This window comes from Rhipicephalus sanguineus, chromosome 5 (assembly GCF_013339695.2).
Source record: "Rhipicephalus sanguineus isolate Rsan-2018 chromosome 5, BIME_Rsan_1.4, whole genome shotgun sequence".
NCBI classification, from domain to species: domain Eukaryota; kingdom Metazoa; phylum Arthropoda; class Arachnida; order Ixodida; family Ixodidae; genus Rhipicephalus; species Rhipicephalus sanguineus.
In genome coordinates, this window is record NC_051180.1 from 183,176,204 (window position 1) to 183,194,118 (window position 17,915).

The 17,915-nt window shown below is 41.4% G+C and overlaps 1 protein-coding gene across 2 annotated transcripts in view; it reads left to right on the top strand.

The window, feature by feature from the left end:
- Nucleotides 1-11,466, top strand: part of LOC119394494 (ubiquitin carboxyl-terminal hydrolase 8) — a 103,483-nt gene extending 92,017 nt beyond the window's left edge. For both annotated transcript variants that reach the window (XM_037661799.2, XM_037661801.2), the window contains 3 exons: nt 4,794-4,824; nt 7,646-7,734; nt 11,038-11,466. In XM_037661799.2, the coding sequence (XP_037517727.1) occupies nt 4,794-4,824; nt 7,646-7,734; nt 11,038-11,106 (189 nt within the window). In that variant the 3' untranslated portion in view covers nt 11,107-11,466. The remainder of the gene's footprint in view (nt 1-4,793; nt 4,825-7,645; nt 7,735-11,037) is intronic.
- Nucleotides 11,467-17,915: the final 6,449 nt, after the last annotated feature.

Consider the following 17,915-nt stretch of genomic DNA (forward strand, 5'->3'; position numbering starts at 1 on the left):
CAAGAACATCGCGCTAGCAGACATGCAAAAGCAAAGAAGCCGCAATGTGTTTCGTCGCAAGCAACGAATCGCATCGCCCGCTGGCTCCTCAGAACTGTGGATGGGCATTTTATGCATCGGCAGCGGACCCCCTGGCAAGCATCTCGCACAGCGACCGCTCGGAGCATTGGTGGAAGCGGCTAACAGTTTCGCACGTTGCCGCCCCAAAACGCAAGGCCAAGCACGCTGCACGTCGATTTATTGTCTTTATATTTATTTCCAGTCATTTTAAACCGTTATATTTATTTTCCGAAAGTTTGAATACTTCGTATAGTCAAATTTCGGTGTGAATCGAATCGAATAGCAAACACTAATCGCAAAATATTCTAAAGTTTGAATATTCGCACACCCCTAGTAAAAACATTGTTGCAGAAGCAGTTGGATCAAAATGAAGTTGCAATTATTCCAGAAGGCTGGTGTTCCCTTTATGAGTGGGTCGTACTGCACAACAGCCAAACTCGGTACTGTAATAAAAAATCTGCATTGTTTGTGCTAAATTTTATATATGTTTATTTATCTTTTCTTTCTCTTCATTTTTTGTGCACACGTTGAGCACCAACACGCCTTGCCACTGTTTTAATGTTTTGGGTATTGCCCTTCGCTCTGGCTTAAGGAAGACGATACGTAGCTCGCGCGCTCACGGCGGAACGGCGGCCGGCAGTCGAGCCCGGGACTCCGCCCAGTAAAGGTGTATTTCCTTGCTCTGCCTCGGTGTACTTTCTGAGGGCTTCAGCCGACCCTTGGCCCTGAGCCTACAATGTATGGGCTTTTGGAAACGTAGAACGCCAGTCTTGGCTGTGTTGGTGAGCTCTCATTTGGTCGTGCATTGTCGTCATTGCCTTTGCATCTCGGAGAGTCATGGGCATCAGTGTTGCTCAAACATAAGGATCAGTCGGTGAGATGCACTATGTAAAGAAAGCAGAGATAATGTTTTGCTGTTATTGCACAATGCAGAATTCTTTGGATCTAGGCTGAGACCACATTGTGCTTGTTTCGCCACATTTTTCTCCCTTGTGATCAATGTGGCACATTTTTTGTTCTGCTCCCTTCACTTGCCTTCTGTTGGACATAAAAGGGAAAATGTGTTTGGCTGACAACGTTTAAAAAGAAAACGGAGCACACACTGACCAATGTGAAGTCATGGCTGAGAGTAGCAGTTACAAAAGCATCATAAAACACGAGTAAACATGGGAACACGGTGTAAAAAGACATTGCATTAAAAATTGTTTGTATGCCTAGGTGTATGCCTCCATATGATTTTTGTTTTGACAGTGAAATGAGGCATCAGTTCAACTGGCTGTTATCTTAAAAAATAAAGGGAGAGAAATTAGTAAGTCTTTTAAGTAGAGCTGTGCGAATAGCAAAATTTTGGGTGCGAAGCGAATTCGAATAATAAAGATTGAGTGCGAATCGAATCGAATAATTTCGAATAATTTTCAAATATTTCTCAAACATTTTTCGAATAATTCGAAGTGAAATTACAGAAAAAGTTGCAGAGAATCCCTAAGTATGTTCTTGTGAGATAGCAACATGAAATTGTTTCTTTTCGCTAGGTTGATGAAGCGCTGGTGGGGTCATATTTCATAGTTGTCTTTCTTATCAAGAGTGAGGCAATGTAGAGGCCGAATTGTACTTATGTACATGATTTGGTGCAACCAAAGTGTTGCCGACAACACTTTACACGTGATAGGCAGAGATGCCATTTCCTCAGCCTCTCCTCCTCTTTCAACTTCTGTGGAAGCCCAACTGATGTGGCGGACAAGGGTGTGCTCCCTTCACGTCCGGAGTTCCAAATCTGCCTCGTAGACGTCGATATATAAGAACATCTGAAATTTTGGATGCTAAAAAGCTTCGGCGTCCGATTTTTCGGACTTCCTGCCCAAATTTCAGGTCCAAAACAGCATTAATTGAGCCCCCAACTCTGACACATCTTTCATCTCCATATTGGAATCAACGTTTTCTTGAGTTAATACATTTGCGACCGTAGCGGAGCTTGAAAGGCAGCTTTGCCGCAATACGGGGGTGTGATGAGGTGAAGCATATTGAAAATCTAGGGACCACTTCCAACCGGACTTTGTCTCTTGGCTAAGTTCGACCGTAACGGAGCTCTAAAGGCAGCTTTGCCACAATACGAGAGTGTAATGAGGTGAAGCATATTGAAAATCTGAAGGGGTAACTTTCAACCGGACGTTGACTGCATTTGTCTTTGGGAAGTTCGAATAGTAAAATTTCAGTGCGAATCGAATCGAATAGCAAACACTATTCGAAAAATATTCGAAATTTCGAATATTCGCACACCCCTACTTTTAAGGGTTTGTTTATTAGCACAGATTAGTGCACAGCGAGTACACAAGGCTCCCATGTGTAGATCGAGTCCTCATTACAATGTGTGATGTCTCTCGTACACAATCCTTTCCAGTCAAGCAAAATTTCGCTCAGTTTTGTCAGCCTCTCAGCTTTGTCAAGGCTTGGATTTTCTGAGTAAATTCCAGTCCATACATTCTAAAAAGAGACAGGGCGTGCAAACACGGACACAAGAAAGAGATCAGGACACCACAAACGCCGACTAACAACTGAAGAGACGCACAACGGCTGAAAAGAAAGAAGGCACGAAAACTTATCTGCGCATGCCCATGCAACCGGCGAACCTATCAATCCGGCACGCGTGGCGGTCTACGTGGAAGATAACTGTTAAGGCATTTGATTTCATCTTTATGCAAGCTAATCGACGGTTGGCTCACGCATGCGCTACCACTATTCTCGATATGCCATGCTTCAATCATCAGACGCGTTTCTTCATTTCTATGCCGGTACAACACTGCGCATTCATCGAATTTTGGCGTGCACTTACAATCTCGACAATGTAAAGATAGATTAGATGGTGAGCCTCCTGTTAGCGATCTCTTATGTTCCAACAATCTCTGGTTAATGCATCGGCCCGTCTGTCCTACGTAGAAGCGGCCGCAGCTGAAAGGGACCTTATACACCACACTCGTACGGCAATCAGTGAATTTGTTGGAGTGTTTTACAAAACAATTATCGGTCCGCTTCTTGTCTTTTACTCGCTCATTCTTCCTCTGCACAGCGGCACAAATCTTACCTAGCTTATTGGCAGCCGTGAAAACAACATTAACGCCGTATCTACTTCCTACTTTCTTTAGCCTGTGAGATATGCAATGAATGTACGGAATACCTACGACACGTTTCTTCCTATCGCTTTCTTCCTATCCTTTCAGCTGCGGCCGCTTCTACGTAGGACAGACGGGCCGATGCATTAACCAGAGATTGTTGGGACATAAGAGATCGCTAACAGGAGGCTCACCATCTAATCTATCTTTACATTGTCGAGATTGTAAGTGCACGCCAAAATTCGATGAATGCGCAGTGTTGTACCGGCATAGAAATGAAGAAACGCGTCTGATGATTGAAGCATGGCATATCGAGAATAGTGGTAGCGCATGCATGAGCCAACCGTCGATTAGCTTGCATAAAGATGAAATCAAATGCCTTAACAGTTATCTTCCACGTAGACCGCCACGCGTGCCGGATTGATAGGTTCGCCGGTTGCATGGGCATGCGCAGATAAGTTTTCGTGCCTTCTTTCTTTTCAGCCGTTGTGCGTCTCTTCAGTTGTTAGTCGGCGTTTGTGGTGTCCTGATCTCTTTCTTGTGTCCGTGTTTGCACGCCCTGTCTCTTTTTAGAATGAATACGTACCAACTAGCTCAGCTCTCTGTTATTCTAAGTTCCAGTCCATAATCGGCCTTTGTAGGGGTGTTTTCTTTTTTTCTCTCTCTCTTTTTGTCCAGCATTTCATACGCATTCTGGTTATGAGATGGCTCCTCGGCCAAGTTTAGCCTATATTTATGGCCTATACCTATCGTGGCCACTAACTTGGCAATGATGTGCAAAGCATTCGGCTAATGTAGTGGGCAGTGTTCCTGCGTGCCAGTTTGCAAGTTAGACCTTCATAAAACGAACGTGGTTGTAACAAATTTTCAGTTGTAATGAAGTAAATAAAGAATGCTTCGCACCAATATCTGCATCTAAGGAGTACTGTGGGCTTACAGCACATGCATAATACAGTGAAAGTACTTTCATGGCTATATGTAATTTCATTGTGAAGAGCCTGAGCTTAATGTAGATTGCCACAGATGTCAGGCTAGAGCATTTACGGCTACACTGTACGGCACTAGGGTTCTGGGAATTTCAAGCTTTCATTTTGTTCGATGTGAATTCACAGCGGCTATGCTTATAGTGTGTAACAATTTCAAGGCGTATAGCTTGAAATGTTATGATACTTTCATAAAAACAGTGAAACAATACTTAGAACTTAATAAATTTGAGAATATTAAAGGGCTTCTTTACTGTGCATTTTGGGCTAGCTTAGGTTTTGGGGTGGGAAAGCCCACCTATAGAAAATCTGGGTACCGTATGTATTGCTGTCTGCATTTCACACACATTATTTAAGCCTTATCATCATCATCACAAGATTGCACAAGATTGCTGGAGACATTGAACTGATGTGTGGCTGTCTTGTATTGCATGCTTTCTACGTGATGATAGTAATACAAAAAGAAAAAAAAAAGCCACAAACCTGCCCTACATACACATAGTTCACTACGACAGTGGCGTCCCAAAGACATTCCTTCCTTCCTGATACTATCTTCATTTTGCTACTTTAAAGAATTTGTTTCCCTTGTATTGTTTTTGTCATTCATCTACTAAGTGATGTTTTTGTTGTGTCTTTTCCATAGAATCACTATGGTACGCTGGCTACTGGACACTGTAAGTTGGACCGCTAGTTCATTTCTTTCAATACACTCGTCAAGTAATGTTTTGATTTAAATGCTGCTGAAAATTAGCCCAGGTTTGTCTGGCACATTGCTCGTTTTTTGGTTTTGCTCCTCTTACTACAACTGCTATTAAGCAGTTCTCCCTGTTCAGCCATTGTGTTGTTTGAGCTGCCTAGTTTGCACAAGGTCATTACCTTTTTCACTTATATTTTTCAACTATCTTTTTCAATTATATTTTTCAATTATCTTAAATAAGTATCTTTTTCCAGATTATTCACTTTGTGTAGTTAACCTCGACATAACGAAGTCGGCAAAATCGGCAATCTACTTCGATATATGGAAACCTTGTTATATTGAAATATGACCTTTTATGCGGAGTGTAGTCACTGAAGCTTCAAAATATGTCAGCGCAAAAAAAAAGATATTAATTGAAACAACAAGAAGATCAATGTTGTTGAACTTGAGAACAGGCATTCATACTTACGATTTGAGTCGCACCGAAAAGTCCTCTTGGCAGCAGTCTTGCAGTGCACGTAAAGCCGTAAGAAACACAGGCCCATTGTGCTGTGGTAATCGGTGCAAGTTAAGCTATCACACCCATTCCACTGCCGACACCACATTCTCTTTTCACCAAACTGAACTCCTTGCTCTGTACTGTCTAGGCGAAATATCAAAGCTCATCGTGTAGCTCAAAAACAAATAAGCTTCAGTTTAATATCACATGAAAGCGAGGCAACAGCCAGAATCCGTTCATGGTGGCCATGTTTTCTCATTTGCAACATTGTGTGCACACGCACATTACTGTCTGTACAATAATGGTCCGTAGAATCAAGCAACATCCGGTGCCACATTGCGCAATTTGTGTGACCCCTGTGCTTTCATCGAACAAAGTCTTGTAAATCAGTTTTATCGCAGAACAACCGCATGTACTGACGTATGTTTACCTTCGGTAGCAGTGTGGTGGGTAACTGTGAGCAGCTCCATAGGCATGCGCAGGGTTCCTCATTAGGGGGGGGGGGGCAAAGGTTCATCGCAGCATCCCCCCACCCTACTAAGTCCATGTATGGGGCAGATTTTGCACCCCCCACCCCCCTCTTTGATAATTAGGGGGGATGGCCGCCCCCCCTGTGCACACGCCTATGAGCAGCTCCAAAAAATACTTAAAGCTTGTTGTGTGTACTCATCAAGAAGAACTATTATTTGAGGTAAAAGGCACGTGCTAGTTCTGACTGCTTTCGCTTGCAATTGATTGGGTTTTTTTTAGCAAGGTAAGCGATATCCCAAAACAAGTGGCAACATGCTCTTTTTTTTGTGTGATTGAGATCTCTTGCAATATACCAGCTTTGTCAGTGACATGCGTTTATCGTGATCGCTTGCACAATAAGTGAGTGGTCATTTAGTACCACTGCCTCTACGGCTTGTCACTTGACACGTGGTGATTACGAAAACGCCAAATTGGGCACTGATGCATGGTGTAGTCAGCGCAGAATGCAGACTATGCTGCACAGAGTAGTGCATGAAATGATGATATGCCAGGCTTCCCGCGTGCTCTTTCTCTCCGCCGCTCTGAAGGCGAGGAGACCCTTTTACGCCGGCCGCTGCAGCAAAAGATGCTACTTCGCTTCAGCAGATTTCCTCTGTCAAACGGTGCACATCTGCAATAATGCACTTGGAAAGACCACATTTAATTCAATCACTTGACAATTAGCAAGAACATCAATTTATTGCCTTAATCCTCCTGTTTGGCAGCAGCGAAATTTTGGTATGTTAGATTTATTACGTTGAGGCTAGAAATACATTATGTTCAGTGGACGTGAGGTTACCAAAAGCTGAATATCGTTATATCGAGAATTTTGCTAATTGACATTCGGTATATCAAGGTTATCTCTACTATGTTTTATGCGCTCAACCAAGTCCCCTACCAAATCAACCATTTTCATTTAACCAATCCAATTTTAAGGGCAACCATAGTTAGTGCTCTTCAGTTGACTGGTTTTCCACTTCTGTGTTTCGAATATGACCAGCTAAGCAGTTCCCAGGTGAATTATGGCGCACTATGGGCCACATAAAAGAGGATGCATGTTGATAGTACTCAAGTCTTGTACATAGGATTGCCATTGTCATTCAGGAAACAGCGAGCAGTTTGGCCACCACTCAAACAATAGATGCTAACTTGGCTACTAGCTGGTCCAAGATTCTTATGTATAAAATCAACTTGAATAGCAAACCTCGCAATGTAATTGTGTGGCAGGAAATGCATGGTGAACGCGAGAGATTTGTCTGTACGTTAGAAGTGATGGTCCAGTACTCGAGAACAAGTTTTCTGCATGTTACCAGGGTTTCATTTGATGATTTATCCACTGCACACAGAGTGGGCTGCTTTTACAATACTTATGTGAAGCAGCATCGCCAACGCTCAGCTTGCTTGGTTTGCTCGGCTCACTTGCCTCGTGCATACGTTCGCCGGTGCCTTTCTGGACGGTGCTCTTTCCTGTCTCACTGTGTTTATTCTTAGCGTCACCGAAGAATCTGTGGCTGGGCCTGTTGGTACATTCTTGAAGAAACAAAAAAACCAGCTTACGGACGCGTACGCAAGAGAAGACGACAGACAGATAGTCTGTCGTCTTCTCCTCTTGTGTACGCGTCCGTAAGCTGGTTTTTCGTTTCTTCTCTTCTCACTTATTTCGTGACCAAATTTGTGAGGTCGAACTGTCACCTTATATGCTATCTTTCATTAAATGATGAAATGACCTAGAATGGCTGCAGGAATGTTGCTTAACTGATTTCTTTTCTGTTTTTTTTCTTTGCCTCAGATATTGCCTATTGCCGTGCTGGCCTTGGAGGGCAGTGGTACATGTACGACGATGCATCTGTAACGGAAGTTACTTTATCTGAATCTGATGTAAGTCTGTTTTTATTCTTCATGTGTGCCAGAGTTGTCAGGTCGAAAAAGCAAAAATAGCCAAGAAATATGGATAACTAGCCAAAATGTAGCCAACTTGAGCCAAGGGCAGTAAAATTAGCCAGAACTAGCCACGCGAGTGTGAAAACAAGTGCGACGTTTTTACTGAAATGGCGTAACGCAAGAGCTTTTTGGTGGAAATGTAAATTAAGCACAGCAAGAACCCTTCAAAATCATAATTGCTGAGATTGAAGAATGAATTGCGGACAGCAGCAATCATTTCATGCAGGATGACGAAGTTTCTTGCGCTGTTTCAGAAATGACACTGTCTTCTCGAGTCTCGCTAGACTGTTCTTAAAACAACTAGATATAACAGCATTGTGGCGACAATAAATATGAGTACCGCTTTAGTGTGCTCAAAAACACAGTTGCTGTGTTTGAAGCATAAACTGTAGTCACTTTCGCAATCGTTTCTTGTGTGATGACAAGTCCTAGCAGTTAATATTCCCAAGTCGCAGTCTGTACCTAATTCTAAGAAATACCGTATTTACTCGAATATAAGCCGATGTTTTTTTCGAAAAAACGATGTGCAAAGGTAGGGGGGTCGGCTTAGATTCCAGTACCATGATTTTTTTTTTTTTTTTCAGGCCTTGCGAATTTTGGGGGTTGGCCTACAATCGAGGGTGGCCTAGATTTGAGTAAATACGGTAACACAGACAGTTCGTTGGATGACTGATTTCTAATGTAAATGAGTGCAGAAGCATCCTGTGTGTGGAGCGCTTTCGATTGCCATGTTCACTTTCAATTACAGTCGGCATGCTTGCTCTATCAAGCATGCTAAGAAGTACACCATCTGTTTTTCTGGGGTGGTATATAGAATTCGTTGCTCGCACGGCAGAATCTACATCAGTAGACTGGCCAGTGTATTAACATTAGGTTAATTAAGAGAGCATGCCAATTCATTGAAGGGAAGAGTGTCATCCCATTTTGCAAGCCACTGCCTCAAGTATGGCTGCACGCCTTCATTCACGGGAACCGCCATTATCACGTAGCATTGTAATCAGAGGGCATGGGAGATCGCTTAGGCATACCACATTGCTAAGAATGAACACAAGTTGCTTAAATCAGCCATTGTTTCGCTATCTGAAGAAGAGATTGTGTTCATAGATTGCTCATAGGCACGTGTGTGTTTTTACATGTACAGTGAAACCTCGGCGATACGAATCTCACAGGACCACCAAAAATATTCGTATCATCCGAAATTCGTATCAGCAGAAAGCATGAAAAATTAGCATGCGACAAAAGAAAGCTTGTGTACATTTTCATTTATTGTTTTTCAGGGCCGCAGCAACATCCGCAAGAACCCTGAATGATTGTTAGTTAAGTTTTTAGATGTCCGCAATCATACCAGCACTCATAAATATATGGCCCGTACACGCGTATTTAATTAATGAACCAGGTGCGTTGTGACCCGCGACAGCAGTAGCCCCTTTAAAATTTTAGTATGTATTTTTGCAGGACACCGGAGTACTGCAGTAAAAGTAACAAAAGAAGCGCTTTGACGCGATGGATCAAGGCCACAAAATTACAGAACCACGGTTTTGTGTTATGATTTTGTTATTGCGGAGGTGTCGGGGATGTTTTTGGGATATTTACGGCCATGCCCGCACAAGTGCGACCTCAACGGTCGCGCATTTTGACACTGTGAGGCGTGACTCCTTCGAAAAGACCGTCCTGGTCTTCTTTCGGTTCTCGTCCACCTTTCATAGGATGTCTCATGCACGAGGCATGCACGTGTAAACACAGTACAATGACAGGAGCCCGCGTCGACGCGTTAGAAAAAGAATCATGGCGCTAATATCCTCTGTAATCTAAACGCAAAGGCACACGGAGGCACTTAAGAGCTTCAAAGATTCGCGCACACAATCTCGGAGGCCGTGACGTGTCTCTGAAGGTTTATTCTGACCGTAAGAAAAGTGTTTTTCTGACACCGTGATTCTGACAATTTGACAGTGCGGCGTGCGTGCCCACGCTTGCGTTCCCGCGCCCGCACGTGCTTGGCGCATCTTCCAGGACAGCACGGACAGCACCTCTTCGTACCTGTGCGGTAGCATACGTTCGTATCAAATGTCACTGGATGAAAATTGGTTCGCAACAACCGTACTCCATTGCATTGCAGGCTAATAGGCCTTGGCCGGGACCAACGAAAAATTCGTATCACCCCGAAATTCGTATGAGCTGTGATCGTATCACCGAGGTTTCACTGTAGTCCACTCCGGTGTTAACGTATATATTTGTTTCCTTGAAATAAACCTTTTCCTTGTTAGACCAGCGCCTGTACTGTCTTCTTCTCGTATATTGTCTGTGCGCGCTGCCCAAGAATGGATATGTTCCAACTTGCCCGCTTTTCGGCTCTACTACAGTTTAAAGTCGCATTCAGAAATAGGTGATCTTCAGAATAAGGCCCTATGCAACAGTTTCCAGCCACGGATGTAATAGTATTTGTATTTTTGTAATGCAAGTGGCAAATTCAATTTCGGGAGCTGGAAACGCGCCTTGGTCGCCATGTTTTGACACTGCGTACTCGCACGACGGTGGCTGCGATGTCGCAAGATATTGTTTCTGACGTTGTTTCTGTCGCCACCGGCCTAAAGTATTAGCCAAATTCGCACGAAGTAGCCAAACCTGGCACAACCCTGAATTGTGTGCCTCTGTGTAACGTCAAGACTATGTTGTCTTTTAGTTCGAGGCCTTTGCAAAGTTGGAGACAAATTTTTAGGTACTGTGGGTGCCACAAGGAAAGTGCATTTTATCACAGGTGAGATGCACAGTTAGAAATTGAGTTGTGCTCTTCAGTGCTCTCTCACGCAACTTCAGCCCACTTAATTTTTGCTACAAGCACTACTACTTATATTTCGTATTTTGCTGCTTAGTAGTAGTGCTAGTTTGTTTGCATCATGATTGGTGCCACTACAGCGGGACCTCTTATGACTCCTGTTTTTTTCTCGTGTCCTTGCTGTTTCCTGGCAGCCTATGATGCATTGAAAGTAGCACCATGTGTTCTTGTCTTCAATTAAGGCCCACACCAGTGAAGCGTGTTACCTTCATCATCATTCTAAACCAGACCAAGGTGCTCAACTAACTTTAATGAACGCACAAGAGATCTGTATGTAACAGTCTCACATCTTAGATATCGTTGATGTGGCCTTACCGCTTACTGAGGATACCTTAAGTGCATTGCTGATGAAAACACCCCTCTTCATCGCTTATCGCATGCTTATTCCTTTTTTTTTTCTTTTTCAGAAAAGAAACGCATACATTCTTTTCTACACATCGGTGGATATGCGGCATCAGTTTGGTGCCCAATCCTAAGGCTTGGATTAGCATATTACTTAGATCCCACGGAAAGTGATATTTGTTGGCAGCACAACAATAAATTTATTTTACGTATAGTATTGTATTTAGAACGTAACGCCACAGAAACAAGTATGTATATGGAAGCCCTGCAAGGCCGTTACGAAGTATGATTTGATGTACATAATGCAGAAATTTTCTATGTTTGGTTACCTGATGCTTTTGTGAGATGTGGCATGCCTTGCTGTACAGAATTAGTTTCTATTATTACAAAAGGCACAGGGTGATCATGTGTAGATATATAAATATTGTATAATGTTGCCATGGCTGCAAGCGAACCAGCAACATATGTAGTAAATAAAGACGTTTTTAAATTTTCTCAGTCTTCATTTTTTCTGTTTTGCTGTGATTGAGTTTTTATGTGCCATGTGTAAACTAAAGTGTATTATTTAAAGGGATGCCCAAACAAAACACATTGTTAAACCATACAGTCCAACCTCCATGAAATGAAAGCAGATATATTGACAACTGAGTGTAATGAAGTAATTATAAAGTTTATCTCAATGACATGAGCATGTATTATTATGAATGTATATATATATTCTGATTATCAAATAATTATGCCATTATTTGTGTAATGCAACTCGTATAAAATAGAAGTTTCACTGTGTTTTGACCGTATCTCTGAACTTTCCTGATATACTTGGGAATATCCTCCACCCAGCATGTATATGTGGTTTCCTTGAGTGACGACCTTTTGTTGGAACGTGCTGTTGGAAGCACATCCTGCCACAGAAATTTTGTTGTCCGATTGACAGCTCTTGCAAACAGGTGCTTGTAATGCAACGCATTCTGTGACGCTGACCGTAGTTTGGTCACCGCTAGTCTCTACACAGATGACATCACTGTTTCCATTCAGATCAAGATATCGTCTCGACTCTGGTACCGTGAGGAGAAGGCAGTTCTGCATTTAGGCTTCTAAATGTAATGACTTGTGTCTCGATCTTACAACAAACAGCTGACCCTTTATTGAAGTGACGATAGACGCTCGTATAGGGAGCAAGGGATAACGTCACAACACAGTGTCTTGCTCAGTGTTGTTCTATAACACTGAACAAGGCAGCAGTTTTTCTCAGATACAGAACACTAGCAATGTTTCCTTTCAAGTATAGTATGACAGTATAACAGTATGACAGTAGTAGTAGTATGACAGTATAGTATAGTATGATAGTGTGACAGGAGTCCTCCAATGTTTTGACTTCGTATCCCACAAGGGGTCGCCACGTGAGAAAACTGCATCCGCTGGCTGAGTGGCATTTCACTTTCCGACAACGCAGGGCAAGTCCAGAAGTGTAGTCAGCATTCTGTTCTGCCCCATCTTGGATTTTACAACTGCGTGTATATGTATTGCAGCACTGCTACGAAGTGTGCACCACGAAGTAGCCTGCCAGTGAACATAATTGATGTTCTTTGGGATCCCTTCAAGTGTGTTCTAAATAATACCACTAAACCAGTTTAAATGGATTCTGCAGTCTTGCAGAACTTGGTATTCAGTGTTTTCACAGCAGGAGCTCGATTATTTTTTGTGTAAATGAAGCCCAACCTTCACTTTTTAAAAATAGTGTGTTGAAACCTGCGTGCTAATTAGTAGTCAGTGCTGTATGTTTCAAGGCATTTTGTTTATTTGGGTTACCGCCCCTAGGTAAGAGCTTATGAATATTGCTCACTTCAGTGTTTAGCACATATAGAATACAAGATAGCCCATATTTATTGACATATATTTAGTTAACCCGAGCTGATGCTTTAAATGTGCATGTCTCGACAAGCTGGTATGAAAACTCAACGTGACATCACACATCTGTTTTTTAATGTTGTTCTGCCTCATCAGTGAGTGAGAGACATTTTGGTATAAAAAGAATTATTGTAAGTTACACATCAGCCTCTTAAAGGGACACTAAAGAGCAAAACGATTTTTCTTGTATTAGTAAACTATTCTTTCACGATACCAAAAACACCACGCTTGCTGCGAGAAGACTCTTAGTAAGCGAGAAGCCACGCAAAAGGAAAACGTGGGTGGCGACGCCACGTTGAAGTGAAGTATCCTCACCATTCGCTGTGATGTCACATATTTTGACTGTGCCTCCCACGAAACACGAAACCTCTGTAAAACGTTTTATAGAGGTTTATAGAGGTTTTAAACGTTTTATAGAGGTTTTGTGTTTCATGGGCTACTAGTGCCTACGTAGTTCCTAAATGGTAAAAATGAAGTACACTGTCCTCTGAGGAGGTCATGGAGTTAGCATACCAAGTTTGAGGCAATTTTGTTGAGCCAATGGCCCCAAAATACGATAAATACGCTTTGAAATCCATGACGTCACATGGGGAGATTTTGGCACAAAATTTAAAAATGAAACTTTGAACTTCATTTTCTCCTTTATTAATACACCTATGATGGTGAAATTAATGACATTATAGTTCTCGAGGTATAATTTATCAATCTAAACCGATTCATTGTTTCTCTTTAGTGCCCCTTTAACCTGTTTTTTCTTCCGTGCTGATTAAACTTTCTTTTCAGCGTGGTATCCGAAATACACATTGTGTTAACGAACACCTTTTTCACGAACACAAGTTGAACAAGTTTTGTAATCGAGCTCAAGGCTTTTAATTGAATAAACCTTATTTTTCTGTTCGAAAACAGCGTGCAAGAATGGATCTGGTGTCTGGCAAGGTTGAGGAGACTGCCAAAGAAATTTTTTTATATACTTAATTCTTCTTTCGTGGTAGAGCTACATTTGTGAAAAAGAACGATAGAAGGGGAATCTAGGGGCTCATTCTTCTTTGTTTGACACCACACTAATGGGAACCAACATATAATCAAGCCAAGAAAAGTACAGGGGACGTGACGTATTTTGTAGTAATTATGATATAAATGTGAAGAAATTAAAGTGGATTAAACGACCGTACATCCTCCCATACACTTTTTCGGGTATATCTGTGCATTTAAACTTGGGAGTTGTCAGTCAGTGCCGCTCGCAGCCATGACGGTGAGTGCAGATGCCCTTTTATTTGCCTGCTGGCATCAAGAAGCACATTTTGCCAGCAGGCGAAAAAAAAGAGAAGTTTTTCACATTTATATAAAAATTAGGGGTGTAAGAATATTCAAAATTTCCAATATTTATCGAATAGTGCTTGCTATTCGATTCGATTCGCACTGGAATTTTACCATTCGAACTATTCGAACTTCCCAAAGACAAATACAGTCAACGTCCGATTGAAAGTGAGCCCTTCAGATTTTCAATATGCTTAACCTCATTAACGGAGCTTGAAAGGCAAGGCTGCCTTTCAAGCTCCGTTGCGGTCGAACTAGGCGAAGAGACAGTCAACGTCCGATTGGAAGTAGTCCCTAGATTTTTAGTATGCTTCACCTCATCGTACCCCCGTATTGCGGCAAAGCTGCCTTTCAAGCTCCACTATGGTTGCAAATGTAACTCAAGAAAATGCTGGTTCCAACATGGAGATGAAATATGTGGCAGAGTTGGGGGCTCAATTAATGCTGTTTTGGAACTGAAATTTGGGCAGGAAGTCCGAAAAATCTGACGCCGAAGCTTTTTAGCATCCATAATTTTAGATGTTCTTATATATCGACATCAACGAGGCAGACTTAAAATTCCAAAACTTGGAGGGAGCACACCCTTGTCCACCATATCAGTTGGGCTTCCACAGAAGTTGAAAGAGGAGGAGAGGCTGAGGAAATGGCATCTTTGCCTATCACGTGTAAAGTGTTGTCGGCAACACTTTGGTTGCACCAAATCATGTACATAAATGATCAGGCTCTACATTGCCTCATTCTTGATAAGACAACTATGAAACACCACCCTGCCAGCGCTCTATCAACCTAGCGAAAAGAAACACTTTCATGTTGCTATCTAATAAGAATATGCTTAGGAATCTTCAACTTTTTTTCTGCAATTTCGCTTCGAAGTATTCGAGAAATATTCTAAGAATATTAGATTTGATTCGCACTCACATTTTATTATTCGAATTCGCTTCATACTCAAAATTTTGCTATTTGCACAGCTCTAATAATAATTACTAGAAATAACGTCTCTATACTTTCCTTGGCTTGATTGTCTGTTGGTTCCCATTCGTGGAATGGGAAATTCAGCTCAGTACGTGCATAAAGCTAACCTTCTATTTCACTGTCTCAAGACATTTCTATTGGTCTCTGTAATTGGTTTTCACATTGTCCTAACACTTCTTGCAAGAAGTCTGTTGTGGCAGTCAGGAGTGGCTGCACATCATTGTGACCAAGAGTGCAGTGGATAACTGCTGCTTTACACAAGTCTAATGACAGAGTTCTATAGTGTAAGGTTGACAGAGCCAAAAGGAATTTGTTGTTTCCTCAAATATGTGTACATAATGTTTGCATGCACCCATTGGACCCATAGATGCTAGCTAGTTGTCTAAAGTGTGATAAAAGCAATTGAATTTGGTCAACAATGGGAACTAGTCAACCTAATTTATTTAGGCATGAAAGGATAAGATGGTTGGTTGGTTGGTTTATGGGGTTTAATGTCTCAAAGCAACACATACTATAAAAGAGGCCGTAGGGGAGGGCTCCAGGTAATATAGACCACCTGCAGTTCTTTAACGTGCACTAACACAGTACACGAGCCTCTACCATTTCACCGCCATCAAAAATGTTACCACTGCGATACCAAGGTAGGGATTATGAAAAAAAGTACACAGCATTTACAAGCTCAAGTAAGTGTGTATACAACAAAAAGGTAGGCGTAACGTCCAGAACTTTTCATTACGATAACACTTTGCTGGGATGTGCACATTTCTCTTAAAATTGTACAAACAAGATTTTGCATAGAAGAGTGTGGGTGTAGACCAGTTGGTTATTCACGATTAATTGACTGCAAAAACATACAGGACACAGAAAGAGACAACACGAAGCGGTACAGACAACTGATCATTTAATGATACAATGGTGAGCTTATATAATAATTGTTGGGGTTTAACATCCCAAAACCATGATATGATTATGAGAGACGCCGTAGTGGAAGGCTCCAGAAATATCGACCACCTGGGATTCTTTAACATGCACCTAAATCTAAGTACGCTGAGCTTATATAGATCAGACACTCGTGTGCACCAGAAACAAAAAAAAATAAAATGATAAAAACATAGAGCAACCTACAACAAGGGTGTGAAAAAGATGCTTGGAAGTGCCACCGTCAGTCTCCGTCACTCAGAATGAGCTGTTTCTCTCCACATAAAGCTTACGTTCTCGGTGCACCGGTTGTCTTCAGGCGTTTTTTCAAGCATCTTTTTGCACCCTTGTTGAAGGTTGTTCTATGTTTTTATCATTTTATTTATTTTTTTTTCAGGTGCGCATGTGTATCCGATCTATATAAGCTCGGTGTTGTCTCATTAAATAATCAGTTGTCAGTACCGCTTTAATTATGTTCTCTCTTTCTGCGCCCCATGCGTTTTTGTGGACTCTTTCCATAATCAAGGTTTTGCACTTACCACTGCTCAGTTAGTGTTAAAAGTTCCCAGAAAGATTTCGTGTTATTGTATTTATCATTTGAAACACTTGCCACTATTAGATGTCTGGTTTCTAAATAAGAGGTTGGTGCTGTTTATGGGGAAACTAGCTGCTGCAATTAAAGACTGCATTAGCGTAAAGTTGTGCTGCAATGTGCTAAATTGGACACGGAGTCGAACGATTACCTGGTTGATCCTGCCAGTAATCATATGCTTGTCTCAAAGCTTAAGTCATGCATGTCTAAGTAAATGTCAAAATAAGGCAAAACCACAAATGGCTGTTACAATTGTGCTACTGCATGATTCACTGTCAAGCGATTGCAAACGTCACCTAGACACAGTAACTTCAGAAACTGTGCAGTTGACAGCAATATTTTTTGCTGTGGAGCAATACTGAAGTACTAATTATCACAGAATGAATGTATGTTTATTTATTTACAAATACCTCACAGGCATCACGTTGGAGTATTGTGTGAGGGGACAACAATTTCTAACAAGAATACTGAAACAATAATGGAATTCAAGAACCAGGCATCATATACAATGGCAAAATGTAGTAGATTTGGTAGAGCATGGGTGTAACATTGTAATGATTTAAAATGCTTAAAATATATATTTCGCAAATTTCAGTGGGCCTAAATGATATCGTTATAAAATATATAAACATGATTTAAAATTATCATATACAGTTAGAAAAACAGTCATAGATAGATTTTATTTTCTAAATGCCATATGGTCATGACTACACCATAAGGGAGGTCATTCCATTAACCAATTGCATGTGGAATTGTACATTGAGAGTTCCTAATGTATGAAATAATAAAGCACAAAAATAATTAATGAAGACTGCAATTGAGTGACTGCTGTTATTTACAGGCTGTCAGCAGATAATGAAGCTAATGGTGTCCCATGACTGACTGAACAAATAGAGCGAATTCTATGTGCACAAGTTTCAATCAGTTGCTCATATATGTATATTGATATGGAATGATGTGCCAGCTTTCTTCAACATTACATACGTTTGCCAAAGATCTAAGAATTGAGAGCTGGGTGAGTCTATCAATTCGTACATACCTTAATATATTTATTCTTTGGTTTGCATAGGAAATGCAATGAAGCAAAAGATAGACGACACAATCGAGCATCCTCGTCTGTCAGTTCCCTTCATTCTTGCATTTATTTACATAACTCAAAAGGCAGTGCACATGCTTGTCCCCTATACTTGCCAAATTCTGTGGCATGTTTTTAAAATTGTGCACTTTAAAGCCAGG